Raw genomic sequence first — 27,818 nt, forward strand, 5'->3', positions numbered from 1 at the left:
TTTATTAGGGGTCTAACACGTGCTTCTTTAAAGGTATTTGTTAATGATCCTGTAGCTAATGAGTTATTTAGGAGGTCTAGGATCTGGTCCTCTAGAATGGGAATTGCTAGCCGGAAAATTTCGGGAGGACAGGGGTCAGCAAGGGAGCCTGATTTGGTTGATATAGCTAGTTGTCTAAGGGTGGTGGAGTCAATGTTAGGAAATCTAGTAATAATGGGAGTCAAAGGGTTTTGAGGGTTTTGAGGGTTTTGAGGGGGCGATGGCGTGGTGAGTATGGCTGAGCTGTCTTTTTTGATGTCTGACAGTATAGTCGCTACTTTTTCAAGAAAGTATCCTTGAAAGGAGTTACAATCAATCAGTGTATCTACCTTTTCTTCCTTTTTGCTTAATTCTTTCAGTATTTGCAAGGTTTCTTTCTGGACATTTACGGCGTTGTTCATGCGGGGTCCTTTTGGTTGATACAATGAGCCTTTTATACAGTTGAAAGGATGTTCTATATAATTCACGGTCGATATCCTTTTTAGATTTCCTCCAGCATCTTTCAAGATGACGGAGCTTTCTTTTTTGATCTCTCAGGTTTTGAGTGAACCAGGGGGCTCCTTTTTCTGCACCTTTGATTTTTTGTGTCTTTTCTGGGGCTATCTGATCAATTGATTGCCTGAGAGAGGCTACTATAGTGTCATAATTTAGATCTAGGTCTACGCCATCTGATGGGATCATTGGTTTATGTATATGTTTGGACAGGGCTTCTGTTAGGGTTACTGAGTCGACTTTTTTCCATAGGCGCACTTTTTTGGTTTTTAGCGGAAGTTTTACCTGAGGATTATTTTGTGGTATATCACACAGGATTAAGTGGTGGTCAGACCAAATACAAGGTGTAATACTTGTGAGAGCCACTTTTGGTATTGAGGACCAGATAAGATCGAGAATGTGGCCTTTTATGTGGGTTGGGGCTTCCACTAATTGTACCTGGCCTAGAGCGGTCATGGAAGTCTGTAGCTGCCGTGTTGGTAGATCTTTATCTGTCTTATCCCAGTGAACATTAAAGTCACCTGTCACCAAGATATTTTTATAACGTGTGCATAAATCCGATATTATGGGAAAAAAGAGATCATTAAACATTGATGTACATTGGGGGGGACAATAAATCGTTAAAATGATAAGACAGGAATTGTTCATGGTGATTTTTATCCCTAATAGATCAACAGAATTTATAGTTTCGGCTAAAATTTTAGTCGCCGTGAGCTGTTTTATGAAGATCGTTGCTACGCCACCGCCCCGGGCACCGTCTGGCCGATTATGCCAAATCATGTCATATCCGCTAGGAAGGGCGGCTATGATGTCGGGGGAGGAAACATCGCTCAACCAGGTTTCGGTGAGTGTCAATATGTCAATGGTCTCATCCTGTAACAGGGTGAAGATTTCCAAGTGATGTTTCTGTAGTGACCTAGTGTTTAGGGTGGCTAGCTTTAATGGGAATAAAAAGCTAGTATTCCTATGGCTAGGGGATCGAAAGATGTGACATTCCTTAAGGATGGAGCGCGTGATGGGATTTAGACTGTACCTGTCCGAGTTCAGTGACAGGAGGTCATTTGCAGTGTAAGAAATGCATGAGCCAGAGTACCTGATCCCTGAGCCCGGTCGTGCGCGGACGGGCGCAGACGGGCAGGACTCTGGCACGACTCCGGCGCAGGACCGGCGCGTCCGCTGTTCGCGTCCGCTGCGCGAAGTCATCACCATCTGTTTTTATAACGCTGCCAATTGCGTCACCAGCCCAACCCGACCCAAGATGGCCGCCGAAAACCGGAGCCCTGCCCTCGGCGTCAACACTCAGCCGAGAGCAGGTCCGGAGCTGAAGGGAGGGGGTGAAAAAGAGTCTAAGTCGCCACAAAGCGCAAGGGAGTCTCAAGACACCTCTTAACTCAGGTGTGCACAGAAAATACAAATGACGATTAAAATTGGTTTTAAAATAACAGGAAAGGTAGGAGACCTCCCGGCTTCCGCCTCAGGAGGGGAAAAGAATGCTGTGTCAGTATTGCCTGTTCACCAAACACAGCCCCTGCACCTTTCTGCACCTCTCTTTCACCCCTTTCTGCACCTCTCTTGCCTCTTTCTGCAGTTATCTTGCATCTGTCTGCACCACATTCCCTCCTTCTGTACCTCTTGTGCCTGTTACTGCACATCTCCTGCCTCTTTCTGTACTTCTCTTGCCTCTTTCTGTAACTCTGTTGCTTCTTTCTACACCCTCTTACCTCTTTCTGCACACTCTTACACATTTCTGAACCCCTCGTGCCTTTTCCTGCTCCCTTATTCCCTATTTGAGTACCTCTCTTGCCTCTTCCTGTACCCCTTTTGCCTCCTTCAGCACCTCTCTTGCCTCTTTCAGCACCTCTCACCTATTTGCTATATCCTTCTTCCATTTTTTGTACCTCTCTTGCCTCTGTCTGAACCCCTGTTCCCTCTTTCTGCACCTCTTGTGCCTTTTCTGAAAGTTTCTTGCCTCTTTCTGCACTTCTCTTGCCTCTTTCTGTACCTCTATGTAGAGATGTCATAGAATGTGCACATGTTCCATTTCAAGTGTTCTTTTGTTAGAATTCTAGTAATATCAGTTGAGGAGCACTTGAAGAAGATGTATGGTGCTCTATGCTGGAGATGTCACTTATAATAAACTATAACTAAAAGAAACCTCAGTTTGTCTTTATCCGATGGTTCAGAAGCCATGGTCACTGCTTTTATAATTTTTTTTTTGGCCTTATACCATTAACAGTAACTTCATGACCTAAACAGTCCACTCGTTCTTTTCTCACTTGACACTTCTCCATTTGTATCGTCAACCCATGCTTTTCTAACCTATTCATCACCTCTGGCCACAAATAGAATTTACCACAATCAAAATATCATTTTGAAAACATTTCACTTTTTTCAAATCTCCCAAAATGCCGATGACAATCCAAAAGGCATCCTCTTATATCTGAATGCACCTAAATGAGTAGTAAATGATTTAAATATCTTGATTCTTCATGCAAATTAATTTGATAATATGCAGCAGACATATTGAGGACATTAAACGCACTCCCATCTCCCATAGTGGATAACATTTCAGATATATTGGGAAGTGGTTGTCTGTTCACCCAAATGTTCTTATTTAAGTCAAACAACTCAATGCAAAGATGAATTTTCCCACCATCCTTTGGAGCAATTACAATGGGAGCCAACCATTCCGATGCATCAATAGTCTTAATAATATTTTGGTTCAGCAAATTATCAATTTCTTGGCGCCAAGTTTCAATCATCAGATTAGAACATTTCTTGTCTTGTGCACCACTGCCTTCACATTTTCTTTTAAAATTATTTTATGTCAATATCCTTTTAACAATCCTAGATTTCACTTATTTCACATCTACACTTTCCAGTACCATTACAGGTTCTTTAGCATTGGGATCTATTATGATATTTAAATCTTTCTGATGCCGCCGATCTAAAAGATCAGAACTAAAATTAGTAATATAACCTCTTCCTTCGACAGCTTCTCCCTTGAACTTCATAATCATCCAACACATTCCTCTGATCTCAATCCTTTTACCAGCATAACCTACAGCTCGAATATCAGAATTACACAAAGGTGAACAGTCTCCTTATGGACAATTTAAGATACATTGGAAATAAGAGTCATTCTTAGGATTAGCTGAATATTGTGCTAAGTACATTGAAAACTTCACTGAGCCTGTTGAACCTGTGAGAGTTTTAATGAAAAAGAATGTGGCGTTTGAGGGAATGATGATTGCAAGAAAGCTTTTGAATCTGTTAATGAAAAAATATCGAAAGCACCATTTTTGGGGCTATTTGATATTAGAGGAAAAACGTATTTAACTACTGATGCTAGTGGAGTAGGAATAGGTGCGATGTTGTCACAATTTGTGAATGGTGAGGAGCGAATCATTGGTTTCGCACCCAGAAGGATGCAGCGTGCTCAAAGCTCCTATTCAGTTATCGAGAGAGAAGCACTGGCGTGTTGTTGGGCAATCAATTATTTTAAATGTTTTGTTTGGGGTCTGCTGTTCAAGATCCGAACTGATCGTAAGTGTTTGACCTATATTTTTAAAGGAGGAAGAGGTTTGGAAGGTAGATTAACACCCCGCATTTCAAGGTGGTTGTTGTCTGTTATGGAATTTAATTTTGAAGTAGAGTATGTAAAAGGCACAAGGAATGTGGTTGCAGATTATTTATCAAGGATGCCATTAGAAAAAGATTGGGTTGAAATTAACAATGACCATGTAGATGTGGGTAACACTGGATAATTTGCTTTGTGTTCTGAGAAGTGGGAGAAAGCAAGAGAATGTGATTTTGTGATATTGGAAGTTGAAAAGAGGATTGTTCAAGGTTGGAATATTGAATATGGTAGGGATCATGAATTAAGTGAGTTCTTTAAGGTGAGAGATGAGTTAAGCATATCTGAAGGAAAAGTTAGAAGAAGACACCAGCTAGTACCTCCTAAGAGTATACTAAAGCATATTCGAAATATTATTCATGAAGGGCATCCTGGTCATAATATGTCTAAACGCAGGTTCAGAGAATCATTCTGGTGGCCTGGAGTGGATGTAGATGTGGAGGTTGTAGTAAAAGATTGTCACATATGTGCTAATAGTGACAAATCTAAAATTGTGAGACAACCCCCTCTAGTGTGTACTGAATTTCCAACAAGACCATGGGAAATATTGGCCATTGATCTTATTGGACCTGTAAGTAAATGAGGGTACAGGAATAGGTATATTCTCATGTTGGTGGATTTCCATTCTGAGTGGTTTGTGGTGGAGACCATGAGTGAAGTCAATACTGGAAGTATAGTGAGATTTTTGGAGAGGATTTTTTTGAAAGAAGGAATACTTGCGTCCTAATTATCAGATAATGGAATGCAATTTGTCTCCAGAGAAATGGAGGAGTATTTGAAAAGGATGGGAATTAAACATGAAAGAGTAGCTCCTTTCAGACCACAGGCGAATGGTTTAGTGGAGAGAGTAAATCGTCTTATAATGGACAACATTCAACTTTCATTTGCTATGGGGTTGTCTTGGCAAGAGGAATTAAGGAATATGATCTGGACTCATAGGGTCAGTCCACATTCAATTATAGGGGCACCTCCGTTTGTTTCTTCGAAAAGGGGAGAACCTGGAAAGAAAGAATGTCCAGTGTGGTTGACTAAAAAAAATAGGATTTAGATTGATCGTATGGAAGTTAAAGAGAGAGTTGAGAGAATTCAAGAGAAAATGGAAGAGTATATAATTTTAAGATAGGAGTAAAAAAAATATGGGTTCAAACAGGAGTGGGTGGTTGTTCGAAAAAATGAGTGGGTACAGAAGGGTGAAGTAAATATTTAGGACCTTTTCAAGTCAAGGATATTAAAGGAAGTGTTGTCAAATTGGATGATGGTACTACATGGAGCTTGGGAATATATGCAAAGTATGTGAACCATAAGGTCATTTTATTGATAAGATAAGATATTTTTGTAACTGATTATATTTAATGTGATGCAATGTTGATGTTTTTGTTTGTAGAGCTATATGAACATTGTATTTGTGATGTTGATTTTTCTTTATATTTAGACTTATTTTAGGATGTTTACTACAATTTATTATGAATATCACTAGTGTTCCCTAATTCTATTTGTGTTATGGAAAAAGGGAGATATGTAGAGATGTCATAAAATGTGCACATGTTCCATTTCAAGTTTTCTTTTGTTAGAATTATAGTAATATCAGGTAAGGAGCACTTGAAGAAGATGTATGCTGCTCTGTGCTGGAGATGTCACTTATAATAAACTATAACTAAAAGAAACCTCAGAAGGCTCTTCTTTTGACTATGTTGCTTCTTTCTGCACCCCTCTTGCCTCTTTCTGTACCTCTCTTACAATTTTCTGTGCCCTTGTTCCCTCTTTGTGTACCTCTCTTGCTTCTTTCTGCACCTCTTGCCTCTTTCTGCACCTCTCTTGCCTCTTTCTGCACACCTCTTGCCTCTTTCAGCACCTCTCTTGCTATTTTCTGTACCCTTCTTCCATTTTTCTGCACCTCTCTTGCCCCTCTGTCTGCAGCTATCTTGCCTCTTTCTGTAGTTCTCTGCATCTGTCTGCACCTCTGTTCCCTCTTTCCGTACCTCTTTTGCCTGTTTCTGCACATCTATTGCTTCTATCTGTACTTCTCTTGCCTCTGTCTGCACCCCCATTGTCTGTTTCTGCACCTCTGATGGTTCTTTCTGCACTGCTCTTGCTTCTTTCTGCAACTCTCCTACAACTTTCTGCACCCATCTTGCCTCTTTCTGCACCCATTGCCTCCTTCTGCTCCTCTGCTGTTTCTTTCTGCATTGTTTTTGCTTCATTTTGCACCTCTTGCAAATTTCTGCACCCCTCTTGCCTCTTTCTGCAACCCTCGTACCTCCTTCTGCACCTCTGTTGGTTCTTTCTGAACTGCTCTTGTTTCTTTCTGCACCTCTTTTACCTTTCATTTTGCACCTCTCTTGCACATTTCTGCACTTCTCTTGATTCTTTCTGCACCATCTTGCCTCCTTCTGCACCTCTGTTACTTCTTTCTGCACTTCTCTTGCCTCTTTCTGCACCCCTCTTGCCTCTTTCTGCAGCTCTGTTGGGTCTTTCTGCACTGCTCTTGCTTCTTTCTGCATCTCTTTTGATTGTTTCTGCAACCCTCTTTCCTCTTTCTGTACTGCTCGTGCCTCTTTCAGCATCCCTGTTCCCCTTTTTTATACCCCTCTTGCCTCTTTCTGCACCCCTCTTGTCTGTTTCTGCACCTCTGTTGGCTCTTTCTTTACTGCTCTTGCTTCTTTCTCTACCTCTCTTTTACATTTCTACACCCCTCTTGCCTCTTTCCTGATCCCTCTTCATGCTCCTCTCTTGCCTGTCTGCACCCCTGTCACCCTCTTTCTGCATCTCTTTTGCCTGTTTCTGCAAGTCTCTTGCCTCTTTCTGTACTTTGCTTGCCTCTTTCTGTACCTCTGTTGCTTCTTTCTATACTTCCCTTGCCTCTTTCTGCACCCCTCTTGCCTCTTTCTGTACCCCTCTTTGCTCTTTCTGCACCTCTCTTGCATCTTTCTTCACCCCTGTTACCCTTTTCAGCACCTCCTTTGCCTGTTTTTGTAAATTGCTTGCCTCTTTCTATAATTCTCTTGCTTCCTTCTACACCTCTGTTGCTTCTTTCTTCACCCCTCTTGCCCCTTTCTGCACCTCTATTGATTCTCTCGGTCCCCCCACGTGCCTCTTGCTGTACTCATTTTGCCTATTTCTGCAACTCTTCTGCTTCATTCAGCACCACTATTGCATCGTTCTGCACTTCTGTTGCTTCTTTCTGTACTTCTTTTGCCTTTTTCTGCACCCCTTTTGCCTCATTCTGCACCTCTGTTGATTCTTTCTGCATTACACTTGCTTTTTTTGACAACCTTTCTTCTTATTTCAGGACTTCAGTTGCCTCTTTCTGTATTTTTCTTGCTTGCTTTTCTCTGTACATGTCTTCCTCTTTCGGCACCTCTCATCGCTTTTCTGCATTTCTCTTCCCTCTTTCTGTACCTCTGTTGCTTCTTTCTGCACCCTCTTGCCTCTTTCTGCACCCCTCTTACACATTTCTGCACCCCTCTTGCCTCTTTCTGCACCCTTGTTTCATATTTGTGTACCTCTCTTGCCTTTTTCTGTACCTCTTACCTCTTTCTGCAGCTTTGTTGGGTCTTTCTGCACTGCTCTTGCTTTTTTCTGCATCTCTTTTGATTGTTTCTGCAACCCTCTTGCCTCTTTCTGCACTGCTCTTGCCTGTTTCAGCATCCCTGTTCCCCTTTTCTATACCCCTCTTGCCTTTTTCTGCAGTTCTATTGCCTCCTTCTGCACTTCTTTTGTTTTTTTTCTGCACTTATCCTGGCTCTTTCTTCACACCTCTTGTCTGTTTCTGCACCTGTGTTAGCTCTTTCCTTACTGCTCTTGCTTCTTTCACTACCTCTCTTTTACATTTCTACATCCCTCTTGCCTCTTTCGTGATCCCTCTTCCTGCACCTCTCTTGCCTGCCTGCACCCCTGTCACCCTCTTTCTGCACCTCTTTTGCCTGTTTCTGCAAGTCTCTTGCCTCTTTCTGTACTTCTCTTGCCTCTTTCTGTACCTCTGTTGCTTCTTTCTATAATTCTCTTGCCTCTTTCTGTACCCCCTTGCCTCCTTTTGCACCTCTATTGTTTCTTTCCGCACTGCTATTGCTTCATTTTGCACCTCTCTTGCAAATTTCTGGACCCCTGTTGCCTCTTTCTGTACCCCTCTTGCTTCATTTCGCACCTCTGTTGGTTCTTTCTGCACTGCTCTTGCTTCTTTCTGGATTTCTCTTTCCTCCTTCTGCACATCTGTTGCTTCTTTCTGCACTTCTCTTGCCTCATTCTGCACCTCTCTTGCCTCTTTCAGCATCTCTGTTCCCCTTTTCTGCACCCCTCTTGCCTGTTTCTGCAACTTTCTTGCCTCTTTCTGCAGTTCTGTTGCCTCCTCCTGCACCTCTGTTGCTTCTTTCTGCACTTTTCCTGCCTCTTTCTGCACCCCTCCTGTCTGTTTCTGCACCTCTGTTGGCTCTTTCTGCACTGCACTTGCTTCTTTCTCCACCTCTATCTCGTAGAGTTCTACACCCTCTTGACTCTTTTGCACCTCTTCCCTCTTTCTGTACCCCTCTTGCCTCTGTCTGCACCCCTGTCCCCTCTTTCTGCACCTCTTTTGCCTGTTTCTGCAAGTCTCTTGCCTGTTTCTGCACTTCTCTTGCCTCTTTCTGTACCTCTGTTGCTTCTTTTTGTACTTCTCTTGCCTCATTCTGCATCTCTCTTGCCTCTTTCTACACCCCTGTTGCTTGTTTCTGCATTCTCTTGCTTCTTTCTGCACCTCTTTTGCTTCTTTCTACACTTCTCTTGCTTTTTACTCATCCTTTCTTCCTCTTTTAGGACGTCTGTTTCATCTTTCTGTATTTTTCTTGCTTCTTTCTGCACATTTCTTCCTCTTTCTGCACCTCTCGTCCCTCTTTCTAGACTTCTCTTGCTTTTTCCTGCGCCTTCCTTGCTATGTAGGCATAGTTAGAAATTAGCATTGATAAAACCTTAGAAACTCACTGAAAAAAACACAGGTTTCAGGGACGTTATAGTTAGGGATTAGCATTTAAAAAAAACTTAGAAATTCACTGAAAATTTCAATGAAAAAAGCACAGGTTTCAGGGAGGTTATAGTTAGGGGTTAGAAATTCACTGAAGCAGCCTAAGTATCAAGGCCCACATGCATCATTGTGTCTTTTTGCATTTCTTAATTTGCGAAAAATAAGGAATCGTAAATTAAGAAATGCAAAATGATATGCATCAATATTTTCGGTATTCTTTTGGGATTCAGTAAAAATCGCAATTTTTACCGAATCCCAAAGAAATACCGATTTCTTAACTTAATTTTCGCAATTTCCATTGATTCCTATGGGCCAAAAGGCCCATAGGAGTCAATGGAAATTGCGAGTGGCACTTAGAACATTTCATGGGTGCAGGGGGGGGGTCCAAAGGACCCCCCCATGCACCCCTGAAATGTATTGTTCGCATCATGTTGCACACACACATGTCCTAAGGACATGTGTGTCCGTAACATGAATGTTGAAAAAAAAACATTTTACACACTTTTTCCAAATTTACCGAGTGGTTCAACCACTCGGTAAATTTGGCACCCTATGTGCGCATTTTCACTTTTAAAAAAAATGATGCATTGCTTTTAAGAAATCGCACATCTGCGACTTCTTAAAAGCACCCGCAATTTTAGAATTCGCACACATGTTACGAATTCTAAAATTGCTTCATGCATCCCAAAAAGCACTTTTGCATTCGCAAACGGCCGATTTTAAGGAATCGCACCGTTTGCGAATACAAAAATGCTTGATGCATGTGGGCCCAAGTCCCTTAAGCCTGGGTTTTTTTTTCTGTGGATTTCTAAAGTTTTTTTAAATGCTAATCCCTAACTATAACGTCCCTGAAACCTGTTGTTTTTCCAGTGCATTTCTAAGATTTTTTAAATGCTAATCCCTAACTATAACATCCCTGAAACCTGTGTTTTTTTCAGTGAAAATATATAGTAATATTCAGTAGGTATATATATATAAAAAAAACATTTTTTCTTTTGCCAATATCTTTGGCGCCGTTTGATGAATCTTATAAAAATTTTCAAAACTGATGTGGCACTTAGGTCAGCTCCTGCGTTTCAAAGTTTCAGGGTACAGGGTGATTCGTAAAGTGGGGGCCTGAGAAAAAGGGGGGGTCCCAGAACATGGTTTCTCCATGTTAATTTCCATAGAAAACTTTAGACAGCCAGAACTGCTGTACGGAATGACACCAACTTTGGCAAAAAGAAAGCACTCTTTTTATTAAATGGTGTAAATCTGGTCAGCAGTTGCTGAGAAATCTAAACATTTCTCAGATATCCATATATCCATATATCTCAAGTCTGCAATCTGATTGGCTGCCAACACTTTCACTCAGGAAGTGTTGGCAGCAATCTTGTGACTTGGTTGAATCGAGTCACAAGAAAAAAGGTAAAAAAGGATTAAAAGGGGGCAGTTTAGAAACACCCTGAGCCCTAGGCCTGCTCAGGGGGTCCCTGCCAAAAAAAGCATTTATTGTTTTTAATTTTCAGCTGGAGTCGCGTTGGGTGCGTGAATCCCGCCAACATTCTTTTAAAAAATGAAGCACGGTCTTCCACGTTCAGTTTTCTTTAAGCCCTCGGGAAGGCCAGGTCCCAAGGGAAATCAAGAAAATACATGCGTGGGACTGCCAGCTCCATGGGGTTATATTAATTAAATATGGGGGGTACGCGGCTCCTTGCAGCCCCGAGAACTTCCACCTCCCCGGGGCTATCTTTAAAAATGAATTGTGGGGGGTCCGGGGACTACCATCTCCCTGGGCCACAAATTAAGTAAATGCGGGGGCTGTTGCGCCCCCTGGCCCTGGGGAGCATCACCTAGATGGTGCTACACAGATCATTATAGGTGGCCACGTAGCCCCCCCCAGGAGCCCGCCATGGACCTGGGGACTGCCACCCCCCAGGGCCGGTTCCAGCAATGTCCCAGGGTGCCCACCCTGGGACATTGCAGTTTGCTATGGCTTGGCGAGAGCACTGCTACCGCCATGCCATAGAAAACACTGCTTCGCTTCCTAGAAGCGAGAGCATGGAAAATGCTCTTGCTTCCATGAAGCGAAGAAGAATTGTATTTGGGCTGAGGGAGCTTCATATTAGCAAAAAATGCAATGCTGACTTCTGCACGAGGTGGGGAGCCATCATGAACCGTGGGGCATTGGGACTACCCCTGCCATCCCCAATGAGAGGCTAAGCCCCGGGGGATGGATCCCTAGGCCCGTAAATAGCCCGGGAGGAAGGCTGCTTGGCCCCCTCCTTTAAAATCTATATTTTTTAAAAGATAAGAAATTGCCAAGCCCTGCTGGGTTTATCGGCCCATGGGGCCCCCTCCCTTTTAAAATTGAAATAAAATAAAAACATGTGTCAGACCTCGGGGGATGGGATACCCAGGGCCCAAAGCGCCAAGGGAAGGGAGGCCACACAGCCCCTTTCCTAAATAAAAAAAATATAGGAGCTGGCACCTCGCTGGAGGCCCTGCCCCCTTTCTCCACTACTCTGCAAACACACCACCTGTTGTGCTCTTGGTTGGTGGCTGAAGTACCCATCTCTGCTGAGGGTTCTTATGGGCCAACTAGCCCACCAGGTACCTCCAGTAAGCCCCTCACAATGGAGTTGCTGAGACAGGCACTCAATCACAGACACAGCCATACGGACATTCACTCCTTACTCAAACAACTTTTCACACATGCAACCGCATCCCATACAGCCACTGACTCACCCATTTAATGATCCATACAGGCAGTCACACACCTCTTCACCCGCAAACACAAACACCCAGACAACCATAGACATGGTCAGACAACCAATCAATAACACATATAGCCATTCAAATACCCACTAACACACTCATACACCCACTAAGACATTAACTGATAGACAGATACACATTTGCACAACCAGTTACTCGCCCATACATTCACTGAGACACCTAATAACTCACTTATACAGTCAGTCATGCACCCACTGAGTCATCCATACAGTCACTCATAAACCCACTGATTCACCAAGCATCTATTGTGCCTCTGCTGTGCGAAACGCCGCCCGCCAGTCTGTCGTCACTCGCAGCAGTAGCCCTGCCCCCACGCCCATACGTCAAGCATCAGGCAAGCGCCAGTACCAGTCGAGTGCCGCGCCGATGCCAACGCGGACGAAGTGGGAAGTGGAAGGAGAGAAGGAAATGTGGAGAGCCGAGCCAGCTGGTAGCGTCTGTAAAGCGCCGAATGTAATAGCCCACCGTGATTTGGAGCGACAGGGGCACGGGGCCTGGGCGTGGGAGCGGCTATCTCGCACACATAACGGAGGTAAGTGGTGAGGCTGAGAGGGGCTGAGAAAGCCTCAATGAGATTGTAAAATTACCACCTGGGACCATTGTTTAAACGGTAGCCGATCTCCCTAAACCCTCATAAGTATATAAGCTTAACTCAGCGTCTGCGGAGCCGGCGACCCCAGAGTAAGACTCAAAGACATTGGATGTTTGACCGTCTGGGTCTATTGTTTTAACAGTAGTAGATCGCCCTAAACCCTTAACAGGGTAAAAGTTTAATCCAGCATCTGCGGAGCCGGTAACCCCTAAGTAAAACACCATAGATGGCCCCCAAGAAAGCCAAAAATACCCGTAAAATAATTTGAGGCCAAGATTAAACCCAGCAAAACCAGGCGTATTGGAAGTGAGCAGAGGGAGTCCAGAGCTGACACCTGTGAAAGGAAGGAAGGAGCAAAAAGGAACACAGCTGCAAATAAAAACCAGGGCAGCTCTGCCTCAAAAACAATAAAAGAATTTGTGTTTACACACTTCAAAAAAGTCTTCTCACCTGCAAAAGATCAAGACATTTAGATAATTCAGCGCCGCAAAATGTGAGTCTCGGTAGGGAAGAGAATGGATACATCTCCCCACCTCTGGAAGTACATACAACTGAATACCTAATCCTGGCTAATCAGTCTCTGCAGCTGTTACTGGACCACAGGGGACTAGCGTCACCACGGTTGTCATCTTCACCACGAGGACTTTTTTCCTACGACCCGGAGATAGGACCCCGGGATAGTCCGATCTCAAAAGAGGACACAGGGAGAGAAGAGGAAAGTACATCGAGCAGTAAGTTAAATCAGAGAGGAAGTAAAAAGAAAAGCCCGCCTGTAATTCGGAATGCCAGTCTAGAACAAAGCGTGGAACTGAACTTAACCCCTGAGACAAACTGGGAACTCTCAGCAATGTCCGCATCATCGATGTTGGATCTAATGCTAATACTACAAAGAACCCTACAAGGACTTTTAGAGGTGACATTGTCAAATAATGATATCTTAAAAACTCAAAAAATGTATCAAGCTAAAATAGAGGGGAGTTGCAGGGTATTAAATGCCACATGCCATCTATGGTAAGACAAGTCCCAGTCCCCGACCCTCAGCTCCGGGTAGAGGTACAGGAGGTACAGGTGGAAACTGGCGAATCACCCAAAGAAAGCCATGAGGTATATATCTCAAAGTGGCCAATGAGGGTAATAAGAAGAGGAGAGATGACTAGACGTGGGCAAATAAATAGAGCGAGGTGTGTAGGAAGGAAAGCACAAAAACAGGGGAGGGAGAATAAAGAAAGAGGCCCAAGGGTGGAGAAGGTGATGGGTGAAAGGGGATATGAATCAAAGTTACCCAGCCCCACTATGAGTACAATAAAGAAAAAAACCTCAAAAAAGCAAGAAAAAAAATGCGTACTTAGATAGTAACTCGGGCCCACAGAAGAATCATCCTAAGAATACGATCGCAACACAGCCCAAGGAGTCTGGGAGACAGCCAGGTTGTGTCTATGGAGGAAGTATGCAACCATGGATTACCCGGAAGGTGCGAAGTAGCAGACCTAACACTCAGATAAAAAAGGCCTATAGAACACAACCCCTGACATTAAAGGGGGTAAAGAAAAAGGGGAGAGAGAATAAGTGGCTATACTTTGAACCAATCCCATTAGGTAAAGGGGGTAAGAAGTTAAGAAAGAGGTTGCCCCTAAATAGGTCACAACTTCTGCAAGGGTTTGCCAAATGCCATAATCTGAAAGATATAGGATCAAATGACCTAAGACAAGTGGGATTTAGGCAAAATAAAGAAGGGAAGGATGTGACCAGAGTAATGATGTACTCAAAGTTGGTAAAGAGTTTGAATGAGAAAGCAGCAAGTGATCTACAGAAAGAGGGAATACGGCTAATAGCCGAAGAGGATGCACAATTAGAAGAAGAAGGGAAAGAGTGGCAAGGAAAAAATTTCCTAAGGTGTCATGCAGGATTAAGAAAGAGACAGGTAAGGATAAGTGACCTAGAAGAAGATGAAGGAGCCCCCCTGGGAAATATTAAAATAGTAGCAAATAATTCAATTGTGGAAAATTGGTGGGGAAACTGGAGCAAGGGTATAGGCCACGAAGGTCCCTCAATTAGAGTCTCTGAGGGGCTTGGGGAGGAAGGCTGGCTAGATGCCGTTGTATAGGTAAAGGGTACGCCGCATAGCATAAGAATAGTCTCCTGGAATATAAATGGCCTTGGAGATAGAGCTAAACAAAAAAACATAAGGGAATTAGGTGAAAATACCGAGATTATGTGTATCCAGGAGACTTGGCTATGTGGCAAGACCCCGACATTCGACGGCTTCTGCCAGCTAAACCGATTAGCAAAGAAGCATAGATTTGGCCCCCCAGCTGGGGGGGGGATAATGACTCTAGTGTCAACTAAAATAGTGAAGAAGGTGACTGAAATAACTGTAAAGTGTAAATGGCTGCTCGCTTGTAGGTTAATGCTATCTGATTTTGCAAAAATGAATATGATAATGCTTATAAATGTATATATGCAATAGGGTACTACAGAGGAATATGCAGCAGAAATGGGGTATTTTAAGGAAGATATGGATACAATCTGTGAAATGTATGGCATGGATTTGATTATGCTAATGGGCAATTTAATCATAAATTACACCCCAAGAAAGTAGACGGCTGGTTCCAAGAAGTATTAGAGGCTTATGATATAACACAAGCAACTTTCCCAGAATGTATAACAACTGATAAGGACATTCAGTTGGGAAACTTTTTGGGGACTAAAAGCCTCTTTTGCCTAAATGGAAGATCCATCTTAGATTGCCCAGCAAAGAAAACGTTTAAGTTAGGTTCCCAAAACTGCCCAATCGATTATTAACTAATTAAAGGGTTTAGGATGTCAAACAGAGAACGGAGTGACCATAATATTTTAGAGCTGGAGCTCCCAGATGCACATTTGAACCCCTGCACCCAAGTCATTGAACAACAGGTGGAATACCCCGGGTGGTGCACAACTAGATTAACAGAAGAATATGTGGCCCGGCTAGTAAAGTTTCAACACAACTTAGAACTGGGCACAGTAAGTGACCAGGGATTAGATTGGTACGTGGGTAAAATCGAGGATGCGGTCCAAACCCTTAGTGATGGATTGAGAAAAGGTAAAATAAATGACAAATTGCACCATCCAAAGCTGGAGGTACAAGGATGGTGGTTCACAATGGAATGCTTGGAAAAGAAGAGAGAAGTGAGGAGAATGGCACGTCGCCAATTCATAAAGGGTACACAGGGTAGTGGAAATGCCCTCGTGATTCTAAAAAGAGAATAAAATATATGCTAATTAGGAGGGCAAAAGGAGAATATAAAGAAGGCTGTTGGTCAAAATTACTTGAGGCAATTGAGGAACCTATGCCAGTTCTGGAAACTAGTTCATTCGACAGCGGATAGCCAGATGGCCATAATGAACTGTGTAGTGGAAGAAGCAGCTTGGGAGGAATATTTGCAGGACTTGTATAGTCCCGGGAGAAACCAAGAAGAGAATCTGCATCCAGATTGGAGCGGTCTGATAGCAGATATAAAACACAACTTTTCAGTCTCTGAAGTGAAAAGCACGATAAAGAGCCTGAATTTAACAAGAGCTGCTGGCCCAGATAACCTCCCTGTCCTGATAATTAAAACCCAGATGGAATGGTGGGCTGAATTTTTTGGCAAAATGTTCCAAGTCATTTTAGATACTGGGAGGTTCCCTAACAACTGGAAAGGGACAATAATAAGGCCCATACACAAGAAAGGTGATATGCATACCCCACAAAATTATAGATTAATTAATTTGTTAGATATCGGGGAGAAGATTTTTGCAAAAATAGTGTTAGGCAAACTAAATAATTGGGTAGAACAGAATTCAATTGTCCCAGTAGAACAGAGGGGATTGAAAGAAGGGCATTGTAAATGTAAATGTAAATGTTTTTGTACTTGTATAGCGCGCAGCTACCCGAACCGGGTCTCCCGGCGCTTGTACTCATACCACTAAGGAACCCTTCCTGGTTTTCCTTGTGAAGTGTCCACTCCTGGGCACCCCCATGGTGAAACCAGGTATCCTCGCACTGTTGGGGTCGTTGTGGAGATTAAGCAAGCTATTGCCCAGAGTTGCAGCATGGGACCCATGATTAGAATAGGCACTGAGGCCAGAATATCCGGTCAGAGGAATTTGAGCCTGCCGCTCTAACCATTGAGCCACACTTCTCCACATTCCACTGTGGACCAGTGCTATGCCCTCTGGGCACTTGCCCGGAAGTCGATAGAACAAAAGGGGAAAATGTACAGTTGTTTCGTCGACTTCCGGGCGGCCTTTGATTTGGTGAACCGTAGGAGCTTATGGGAGTGCTTGATTAAATATGATATCCCAGTTGGCCTACTGGCCATTCTAAAAGAATTACACAGAGGAAACTGGGCCAAAGTAATTAAGGACACTCAAGGGGCACTGACGAAGAAAATAGCCATAGGAAATGGGCTAAGACAGGGCTGCGTCCTGGCCCCCCTCCTCTTTTCAATTTTTCTAGCAGACCTACCAGCAGCACTGGAAGTAGAAAGAAGCGCATGCCCCAGAATGAGCGGTAGGAAAGTAGCTAGCCTGCTATATGCAGACGACCTAGGGATAATTGATCAAACGGAGCTAGGGCTACAGAGAAAATTAAATGCTTTTAGAGACTACTGTGAGGCTAAACTTTAAGTGGTAAATATGGACAAAACGAGGATTCTACGCTTTGGTAAAAGGACCAAAGGTTTTAGCTGGTATCCAGGTGAAACAAAATTGGAAATCGTAAATGAATATAAATACCTAAGCCTGTGGTTTGAAAGCTCACTAAAATGGGGTACACACTTGGAAGCCCAAAAAGCAAAAGCGTCTTCTTCCATCTGTGGACTGAAAAAATGTAATAAAGACTATGGGGACATGTCACATAAACCAATGTTGAAAGCTTATGAAACTATGATCCTGCCCCAAGTACTGTATGGGGTAGAAGTTCTCCATTTAAGTGGAAAAGGAGGGTGGGATCTGGTGGAAGGTAAGGCCCTAAAAATGCTATTGTCCCTACCAAATTCAGCCATGATACAGGCAATTGTATTAGAGACAGGAACAATAGCATGGAATAGTCAGGCCCAAATGGCCCTGGCAAGATTTTGGAAATATCAAACCCAAGGGGGGGCGCAGAAGGTTTCACATTGGTGCAGTGAGGAAATCCGGCATAGCAGCCTAAAATGGGCAAAGGAAGCGAGAAGGAAAATAAAGGCGATAACTGGGAGCCTAAAGGTGGGAGGAAACCAGAATCCCTTAGATGTAGCTTTTACCAAGAGTTTTACTTAGGGCCCAATGTATGGAGCAATCAAGGAACAAGGACCTAGAATACTTGAAAAAGAAAAAATCGTTCCAATGCATGATAAAAGCGTGGGAAAACGTAGCTTGGTACCCTTATCTAGAATATCTGTCAAACAACGGGCTTAGATGCGAAATCTTGAAGATACGAATTGGCACTAACCCATGGCTAATGGAGGGGAAACTAAAGGCAGATATGCTATATCCTGACGGATCATGCAAATGTGGGCTTGGGGCAAAGTCTGAAATATTGCACAAATTGCTAGATTGTCTTATGGTTCTAGAGGTGAGAAAACTATATTTACGGCCACTATTTGTAAAATATGGAATAAGGTCCCAAGCTCAAGCCATTGCGCTACTGATAGAAATTAAAAATCTGGATATCGCAATTGCACTAGGAAATTATATGAGAGGTGTAAACAGTAAGACCAAAGATAACTATAGACCAAATGGTTTTAATTTATTGCTGCTAAGGAGGAATGATGTGGGAAAAACACCGTTTTAATCTTAGGGTCTATGTTATCATTGTTTAATTATGTTTTTATGAGGTTTTAACCCCTTCCATGCTCATGACAAGCTCAGCTCGTCATGACATATACCTCTCAGGTGCTCATGACGAGCTGAGCTCGTCATGACCACACCCATTTTTATTGCTGTCCAGCAAAGCAGGGGAAACTCTCTAGCAGCGATGAGGTTAAACGTTTTAACTCAGTCTATAAGATTGGAAATATAGAGGCAGCTAGGGGCAATATTAGATATGGTTTTATTACAGATGTATTAAGCAAAGCTATCTGCAAAGCAACTGTGTGATTTTAAATGCTAATGAGTTTCTTCTTGTTGTTATCTGGTGTTGTATAGTTTTATGTATTTATAAGATCCGTGGAGTTTAAAGACTACGGTCTAAATAAACAGAGTTGTATCTCAATACACCTTGGTATATATATTTAACATTCATAAACTTTTGAAAAACACCCAGTCACTGGATTATGTCATTACTGATGTCATTTGAGATGTCATTATTGATGTCACTGACCATGTCATGAGTGATGTAATATATGAGGTCATAAGCAGTGCATTGCAGGGGTGCGAGTTATAGTCACCTCAGCTAACTATAACAGCTCAATTTTTCTAGTTTTGTATGAGTGAAATGTCAGACTAACTATAATGTCCTAAAGGGACCTTTGTTTTTTCTGTGAATGTTTTAGAAAATATTTAAATGCTAATTTCTAATTATAACGTCCCTGAAACCTGTGTTTTTTTAGTTAATTTTGAAGGTATTTTAAATACTAATTTCTAACTATAACACTACTGAAACCTATGTTTTTTTCAGTAAATAAATATATATATATATATATATATATATATATATATATATATATATATACATATATATATATATATATATATATCATATATATATATACATATATATATGTAATGAAATATTGAAGCATATGTAATTACAAAATATGCATGATTTAACATTTTGTAATTTGTTTTAAACTGATTCTCTATTGTGTTGTGATTTTTTCACTTTTTGTATTTTAAATGATATTTATTTTTCTTGTATGTGGTTGAATAAATGTAAAAATATGTTGCAATATTTTGTTAAACTTTATATTTAGTATACATTTTATTTAAAACTTATTTTTATGTGTAAAATATTTACTGGGATTTGTATTTTAACATTAACATTTATTTTTTAAAATAATTATAAACATTAATCATAATTACATCTTTTTGAACTTGCTTTTTTTCTTTTATGTTCCTCGTCATCCACTCCTCAGAGCACTTCTTAGGGAACGCAGCAAAGTTCATGGAGTCGTCCGTGTGCTTGTTTTTATGCTCCAAAGCGATACCAAAGGGGATGATGGATGGAGTGTTTGAGCAAATCAAACACTCACCCCCCTGTCAACTGATCTGGCTTTAATCCATCATCATTCTTTAGCTCACTCTACTACCCCAGTTCAGACATGGCCATATGCAAATCAGTCTAACCCTGTGCCTCATGGGAACAGTCCAGCCCAAACTGCCAAGCCATGTCTTTTCTGGACCATAAACAAGCATCTTGGCACCGGTTTCGGATTCATAAACCTCATCAGCCAGGCTATCTTGAATCCAGTGGTAGAGTGAGCAAGGGACCCCCGTCTGGGCATACCCTGCCAACTCAGGGCGAATAAAGCGATACCAAAGGGGATGCTTCAGGCACGTCTGCATGAAGTAGTCGTAAGAGAACATCTTGCCCATCGGCTTGCCGGGATCTCCTTTATCCATGACATAAGCTGTTTTGTCACCTACAAGGCAGCACTGATGTAATCTGTTCTTCTCTTTCATCTCATGAAATGACTTATTTCAAAAGCAACACTGCCTCTTGTTGTTTTAACATCATTTCATCCACAAGTGTAATTTGCACCTGAAGATTTTCTGCTGTTAAATTAACCGTCACCATACCCCTTAGGGAGGAAATTATATTGCCACAACTTTTAGAAGATTATACTATACCACCTTCTCTACACAATAGATTTTTATGTTGAGAAAGTCATATATTTATTTTCAAATGTATATATTTCCTAAATTTTCAATAGAGTAGAAAGGATAGTTTTTTTAAACTAGAGTTGAGATAAGTTTCTATTTTAGAGACTGAAGATCTTGGGGCAAAAGTTCTAAATACAATGAAATTCACAGACTTGCGGTAAACATACTAAAACACTTAAACACATTCATGCAGTTGCTATATTTATGGAGAGAATACCTTAAATACCATTATTTTATGGATCCTTATGCACACAATCCATGAAGTGTTGGGCACACAAACATGGTTTACTTGTGGTTTTTACATTTCTACATATTACGGAAATGTTACTGAAAGAGTTTTGATGGTGTGTTTAATTTCATCATGTAGTTTAAAAAAATTAACTTTTCATATCTAGACTTGCATTTTCTTAAACATGTGTAATCTTTGTTGAAGTTCTGGCCTTCTCTTTTGACCTTTAACCCCTTGCATGCGTTGGACGGCCCCTGGCCCTCTGAGGCCGCGGCGGTGTCACGCGTGGAATTTTTCCACATCGCAGCGAAATTCCGGCCACGCCCAAGGGATTAAAGTCTGCATAACGTTAGTTGTAAAGGAATTTCAAATGCTGTGATGAATTTCTCCGATTGACCATGTAGTCCACATCAAAGACTAGGTGTGTATCAAATAGTCTATAAACATGACCGTGAAACTAATGACCAGAGATCTTTGGGAAACATTGAATGTGTTTCTGGTTTTAGCAAGAACTATCATAATGTTGGTTTTACTACTGCGTATACTTTCTCAAATCTCCAATCTCAGCTCAGTAGGTCCCAAGGAATAGTTGTCAGTAGATACCAAGATGACTTGCCTAAATACGTTTGTGGGTTCCATATTGTACAGTACGCCCTACTGTCCCTCCAGTGCTTAATTTTCAATAGAGTAGAAGACTCCAGCAGTGACAAGGTTTTTGGTTCACAAAAACATACTGTGTCACATGGTGGGACTTATTTTTGTAGCTCGTTGGTGCATTTTTGACAATCTGGAAAACTGAAAACTGGAAAACATTGCAAATCCTGAATTTTACATAGCTGTTCGCTTTGGGGCAACACAGGAAAATGAGAACTTTTGAAATAGTTCTGTTGCATATATCCATGTTTTATGTTAAGAGAAAGATTCTGTAGAATATTAATATTCTTCACCTCCGTGCCCTTGTGCATAGAAAACCTCTGAAAAATGTAACCTTCAGAACAAAGTCTGCATACTTTGTAAATAGTGTGATTTTCACACTGTGAGTCATTTTTTTAATAGGCTGGGTTCTACTAGAGTGAATATAGTCTTCTCACTCTACTCTTGAAGTCATATGCCAGTTAGGTCAAAGTGCAAGATAGGAATCCTTTAACCGGATCTATTTGATTTTCTATATTGCCCATCCCCATGTCTATTGTAAGCAGAAAAGTGAAAAAGCCTATTTCTCTTCAAGAATCAGATATAGAGACAAAACCTTAAAGAAAGGTCTGGGGAACTGAACATCCTGAAAATAAAATTCCAGCAATATCTTTTTAAGAATTCCCAAATCATCCTCCCGAGTGAAAGTGACAATGTTCTTTATTATTTGTCACAACAAAGGGTGGGTCTACAGAATTCCAATTCAGGGGCTGAATCCACAAAACAATTTTGCATCAAACATATGACTTTATTGTTAGTGCAGCAATTTCTAAACCTTACCTGCCAGGCATTAATTTGCCTCCTGAGATGTAAAGTGGGGTGAAACTACCATGGCCAGTTGGCTTAGCCACAGCTGCAGCTTTTTAAATCTCAAGGTTTGGTCCTGTTCATTTGACTTTCTCAAAAATATTCTACCTCTCATCCGTGGTCTAGAGTAATCCCTGTTATTTTCCTGGCTCCGAAATTACGGTTTCCGGGGGTCACAGTAATTCTGCAGGCAGGTAAATAATGGGGATTACAAGGTTTTGAGGAATAACATCCAGATATTACTGCTTCAGCACTAATTCCAGCATGTCTTTCCCAGTGTTGTACCCAGTGTTCAGCAGCTGAAATCTCTCTGTGAAACACAACAGTTTATAATTCAGATCTGCACACTAACTACTGCTTCAAGGCTCCTTGGAGATCATGGGCAAATTGTAAGAAGGACCTTAGGCTATGCTTAGCATCTGTGGAATCTCATCCTGGATTTTCATAGATAATTTTCCAATTTTTGTTCAATATAGCAGGAATCAGTGGGCCACTTTCCTTACTGTCTGTTGCTTTAATTGCTTTAGCCTAAAACGTTCTTGTTTTTTTAATTTAGTGCTGAAAAGGTATTTACACTGTTCAGATTATACTCAGCAGTGGCTCATGCAGGAAAGAGCGGTGGGGCCGGGTGGGGGGATTTATACGGGCGATGATGAGGGAAAATTAAATAAATAAATAATTTTCCCTCCTCATCGTCCTTCAAATTCACCCCTCACTCGGCCCCACCGATCTTACCAGGACGGGTTGTGGCTGATTATACTACTTGCTTTGACACCCAATCACTTTTGAAAGCAAGCCATATGCTTTGTCTGTTAAGGAAATGTAAGTGAAGGGATGTAGTTTTTCAGAAGCCATTGTTCTCCCTATGTGCCCCATGACTGAAGTCTTCTTTAGGTCACAGTTCTAGTTCATGAAAGATCGAATTGAGAAAAAGCATCACAGATAGGCAAATACGTTAAGAAAGAGACATAAGGGGATATATTAATTTATTTAGGTTAACTTTGCAGAGTCTCCTTGACACATAAATAATTATTATCTTGAAAAAACACATACCAGTATAAACTCCCATCAGTATGTAGATTAAGTCAGTCGACGGTCGAGTTGTTTCTGTGGAATTAAGTGAACCAATGGTCATGTCTGGACAATTGCCTGCTCCACAGTATTTGTAGTTGAAGACAGTTCCTAGAGAATCCACAAGAGATTATTAGACTTTGGATGGTACTTACACAACAGTGCTAAACGGGGGAACCCATTATGAGTGGCTCCTTAAATCCCAAATGGCTAGGAATGGGAATTACAACCATTGAGAACAACACAGATTTTTTTTGTTTCCTCCTGAGATTTGAGCTGGTCATGGAGATTTGAACTCCCTTTAGGAAAGCCATTTTAATCTGTAAATGTTGTGAACATAATTGATAATCCGAATGAATGAAGGAATGGTAGCACTCTAGACAGTGAATTGCCTTTGATGGCCTCTCATTGACTGAAGGAGTTAGGTGTTCATTGAGTACTGAAATGGTGTTTTTCACAGAGTTGTAGCTCTTTTGATGCTGGCCTAAAATAACTTAACAGCCTTTCCAATTAGAGGTACTAGATGTACTTTTGGACACTAAGGGGCCTATTACAATCCCGCATATATTGCATTGTATATGCAATATATGGGGGGTACCATGGGTACCCCCCCAAGTGCACCTCAACCCAACCAACCACTGGGGGCCCGCAACAGGCCACCGAAAGTGAACTCCACCTGGCTTTCCATGGCGGGGTCTCCGTCATGAAAAGTCCTGCACCTCCACCCATCCTAATAGGGATGGCGGTGTCTTGCGGACACCGCCACCATATTTAAGCTCTTTTCCGCCTGGTTGCCTGTCTGACCAGCGCAAAACCGGCAGACGGTCTTGCCGTCCGCCGGGGTCCCCACCGCCTCCGTAATTTGGCGCGGGGAATTGGTAGGTGGGCGGTGGAAAATGGCAGGTGGATCGCCACTGCCAAAGGAGCGGTGGCGATCCACCCACCATCCTAATAGACCCCAAAGTGCTAATTCATATGGTATGAGAGTGACATATCTTTCCTGTGATGCCTCAGTGAGAAGTACTCAAATGGAGATGATCATGCTTAGAGACACTATTGGCAGTTTTGATAAAGATATGTTTAGAATAAAGTGTATTATGTTTGGAGACGTTTGCACTGTGCAGTAATGAACCAACTTAATGAAACAGGGTCAGGTACATACAATATATGAAATAGTTGAATGTTAATAAGAAAAACAAAAACATGTGTACTACTTACCATTAATGTGTCTCTGACTAAATATCAAAGAAGAAATTAGGTTTCCCCATACACCCGAGGATTGGTATACCAGGAAAAATATTCCAAAATACAGGTTAACAACGTTCATCTTGTCTTTTCCATTTTTCTTTGCATACCGAAGTCCACTTAATGTAAGGTAGGTGCATTTTGAAGCCCAATATGGGCCTCCACTTAATCCCAGGATAATAGCAGTTGGGATCAAAGTGTACCTGAAAAGCAATGCATTAATTTAATAAAACATTCCACCATACAAAATTTTCATTACAATGACACTGACTAGCCATTGTCCTGTATTCATTTTAATCAATTGGATGTGTTTCTTTTCATCGATTTCAATGGGCCTCCAAAGATTACTTTACTCATGTAATTCTAGTCTATGCATTAAACTTATCTATAGCTTTCCAAATGTATTAATAACATTCTTGATGGATTTTCTTACATAGGTTTCTACTATGAATATGTTTTACAATCAATATATTTGATGATTTCTTTGTTTCTTTGCTTTGCTAAATATGTTTCTGTGTACAGGGAGCTTTTCTTTGGCTTTCTTTATCTCTGCCATCAGTCCAAGGTGTTTTGCTTGCATTCGGCTCACCTTGGGCCTGTTGTCTTGTCACTGCCCGTCCTTTTGTCATTCCAATTTAATTCTTCTTTTAGATTTTTTTAGTATTACTTCTGTGCGCGTATTGCAATACCATATCTTATATTGTTGTAGTATTTACATTTGAGCAAAAAAGTTTTGTTTCATTAAAGCAAAAGATTTTTTTAATAGTTATGGTTAATCTTATTGATAGGAATTTACAGTTACCTTATAATTAGTGGTACATGCTCACATTATCTCGGATTTTAGAGGTATATTTTTTACTGGGAATGAACAAAATACTTTCTTATCTCATCTAATTAAATTTTTGTAGCACCTATTCAAAAAGAATAGTCTTTCAAGAGGAACATTGTTTCACTGAAAAAATGATAAGCATAAGTTAGGGGGTATGCACACCTCAGCAGCAAATGGAGGCATAGCAATATATTTTCATCTGTCTCTCTCATTAGAAATGATCTCAACAGAATGATCATGGAAAACTATGAATAACTATAAATAGCATTCCACTGTATATAATGAGCTTAAATGTCCAATTCAATAGTTTTGGAATAACAAATAACAACTCAAGATAATATTTGTAATTAGTTATTAAAACCTTTTATGGATATACCACCTGAGATTAAATGTATCCCTAATAAGGTTTTATGAGCATATTAAGAGGCCTTTAACCGTAGGTTTCTCGAAGATTGTAGGTGTTTTATCAATCCAGATGTCCACTATTATGTATTAAATGTATTCAATCCTATCATCAGTTCATGATCCAGTATTAAATATGCTTAACCTAGAGGACATTATAAAGCACCAGAGAGCAGAAGATTTAAGTTATTTTAATAAAGAGATGCATAACAGAATCCGTAGACACATTTTTATGTTTAGGTTGAACTTACATGCTCATTTTGGGGATGATTCACAAAGGTATTTATGAGTATGTGAAGTATTACTATAGAGGTGCAATATTTTCAAAATGTTAAGTTATTGTATATGAATTAAATCTGTTGTAATGTCTCTACTTTTGTAATTCAATGTACAGCCATGCTTTACCATCACCTTCGGTATGTATGTTTTTAAATGTAATTGAAGTTTTTGTAATTTTGGCACATAATGTCTCCTTTGGTGATGACTGATTTTTATTTAAATGAATACTTTACATTGTAATGCTCTATCTGAGTTTCAAAAACTTCTAATTCAAAATGTCTATTGAAAAAGGTGAAACAGAAAAGTAATCTAAAAGTTCATTTATATGAAAGAAACATTTTAAAGCTTTTTCAAACACACATGAGGGGTTCAAAAGAAACTTGACCCAAAAAAGTGACAGTAGAGATAGCAGCAACATGAAATTTGATACCAAAATGTACCACTTCATTACCACCAATTTGTTAACTATTTAGGTTATTGAATATCCAGAGTTCCCTGTGAGTGTCTCATTAGGCCATAATCATTTCTTAATTATTCTTTTATTTATTTTCACATTTAAATTGAATGTTGGCAGCCCATTGATAAGATTATATGATTTGTGCATTACACATGGCATCTGAAATATACTAATGCCTCACATTTTATTACAGACAAACTCTGAGGGATATTTTTTTGTGATGGCACTTCAATTCTCCAGTCAGAATACATTAATTTATTTATATTTGAAAGGGCACTTCAATCTACATCATTTTACAAATAGATGTAACAAATGGGAAATAAGTAACTAGCAGTCATGATAAAAATATACAATACCCAACAAAGATCGAGATTCATGGGCCATGCCAAGATGGTGATCCTTTCAAGAGTTTTTCTTAATAACTTTAAATATAACTAATAAGGATAATATACTTATGTTTGTCAGAAGCTCATTATGTATTTTTAGGGTAAAGAGAATAAAATAATAAGGGGTAAATTTAACTCTCGACGGAGGTCCCTCCCCTCAACATTATGATCCAACGGCAAGGTTTTAATACAAATCGACCATGGTTTGACGATGGCCAAGACCACTCCTTGTCCGTCGTGGCCAAACTTCTCAGATGGCCCAACGGATTTAGTTTTGATGTATCAAATTTCATCTTGACTTTAGAAATATAGTGCGGTTCCCACATCCCTGTATTACAAACATATTCTCTTTCTGAGACGAAGTCCTGAAAGTCTTCCTCTTATGTAAACCTCATATTAGAAGTACAAGGCTCCATTTATCACTCACTATTCAGGTATTCATACATATATCACTTTGCCCTTAGACACGCAATTTGGCTTCTCCCCATTTTAAATCTTTTTCTTTCTCCCATTTTCATCATTACCTTATTTAGTGCACATTCATCGGACTTTACTGGAATAATTATCAGTTTTTGGGCATAGACAACGCACCGCCTGAACTCTTGGTAAAATAATCTTCTGTTCCATAAAAAATGGCTCCACATATAAATGACTACTTCCTAATTATTAGATACTTATCCAGTCTGTTCTAACTGTTCAGATGTGCCCTCCCCTTCTATTCTCAATAATATTATTTCTTTGGTGACCAGACATGAATCTCCATCTGATAAATGTTTTACCATAAACAATTAGCTAGTCTCCACCACCATGTTTTAAAAAGGGTTAAGGTGTGTAACCTCAAACTACTTATCATGACAAACGCAAGAATATTTCATGCTTAAGATAACATATTGTAAATAGTTTCTCTGCCCCCAAACCATGCACCCCCCAAATACTTCCCCCCTTTCCGGTCCTTTCTCCAGAATAGACACTATCCTCTTATTTGTGCATGAACATCTCCACGCTATCAGTGATGGTCTCTTCTAATGGCTCACTTACTCACCCTTGTTTACTCCACTTACA

At 40.8% G+C, this 27,818-nt stretch overlaps 1 protein-coding gene across 1 annotated transcript in view; it reads right to left on the reverse strand.

Moving 5' to 3' along the window:
* The window catches only part of LOC144761597 (protein unc-93 homolog A-like), a 643,799-nt gene that overhangs the window by 167,455 nt on the left and 448,526 nt on the right, over positions 1–27,818 (reverse strand). The window contains exons 4-5 of the mRNA XM_078646898.1: positions 24,377–24,606; positions 23,141–23,269 (exon numbers count right to left, since the gene is read on the reverse strand). Of these exons, the coding sequence (XP_078503024.1) occupies positions 23,141–23,269; positions 24,377–24,606 (359 nt within the window). The remainder of the gene's footprint in view (positions 1–23,140; positions 23,270–24,376; positions 24,607–27,818) is intronic.

The sequence above is a fragment of the Lissotriton helveticus genome, chromosome 6 (genome assembly GCF_964261635.1).
Source record: "Lissotriton helveticus chromosome 6, aLisHel1.1, whole genome shotgun sequence".
Taxonomy (NCBI): Eukaryota; Metazoa; Chordata; class Amphibia; order Caudata; family Salamandridae; genus Lissotriton; species Lissotriton helveticus.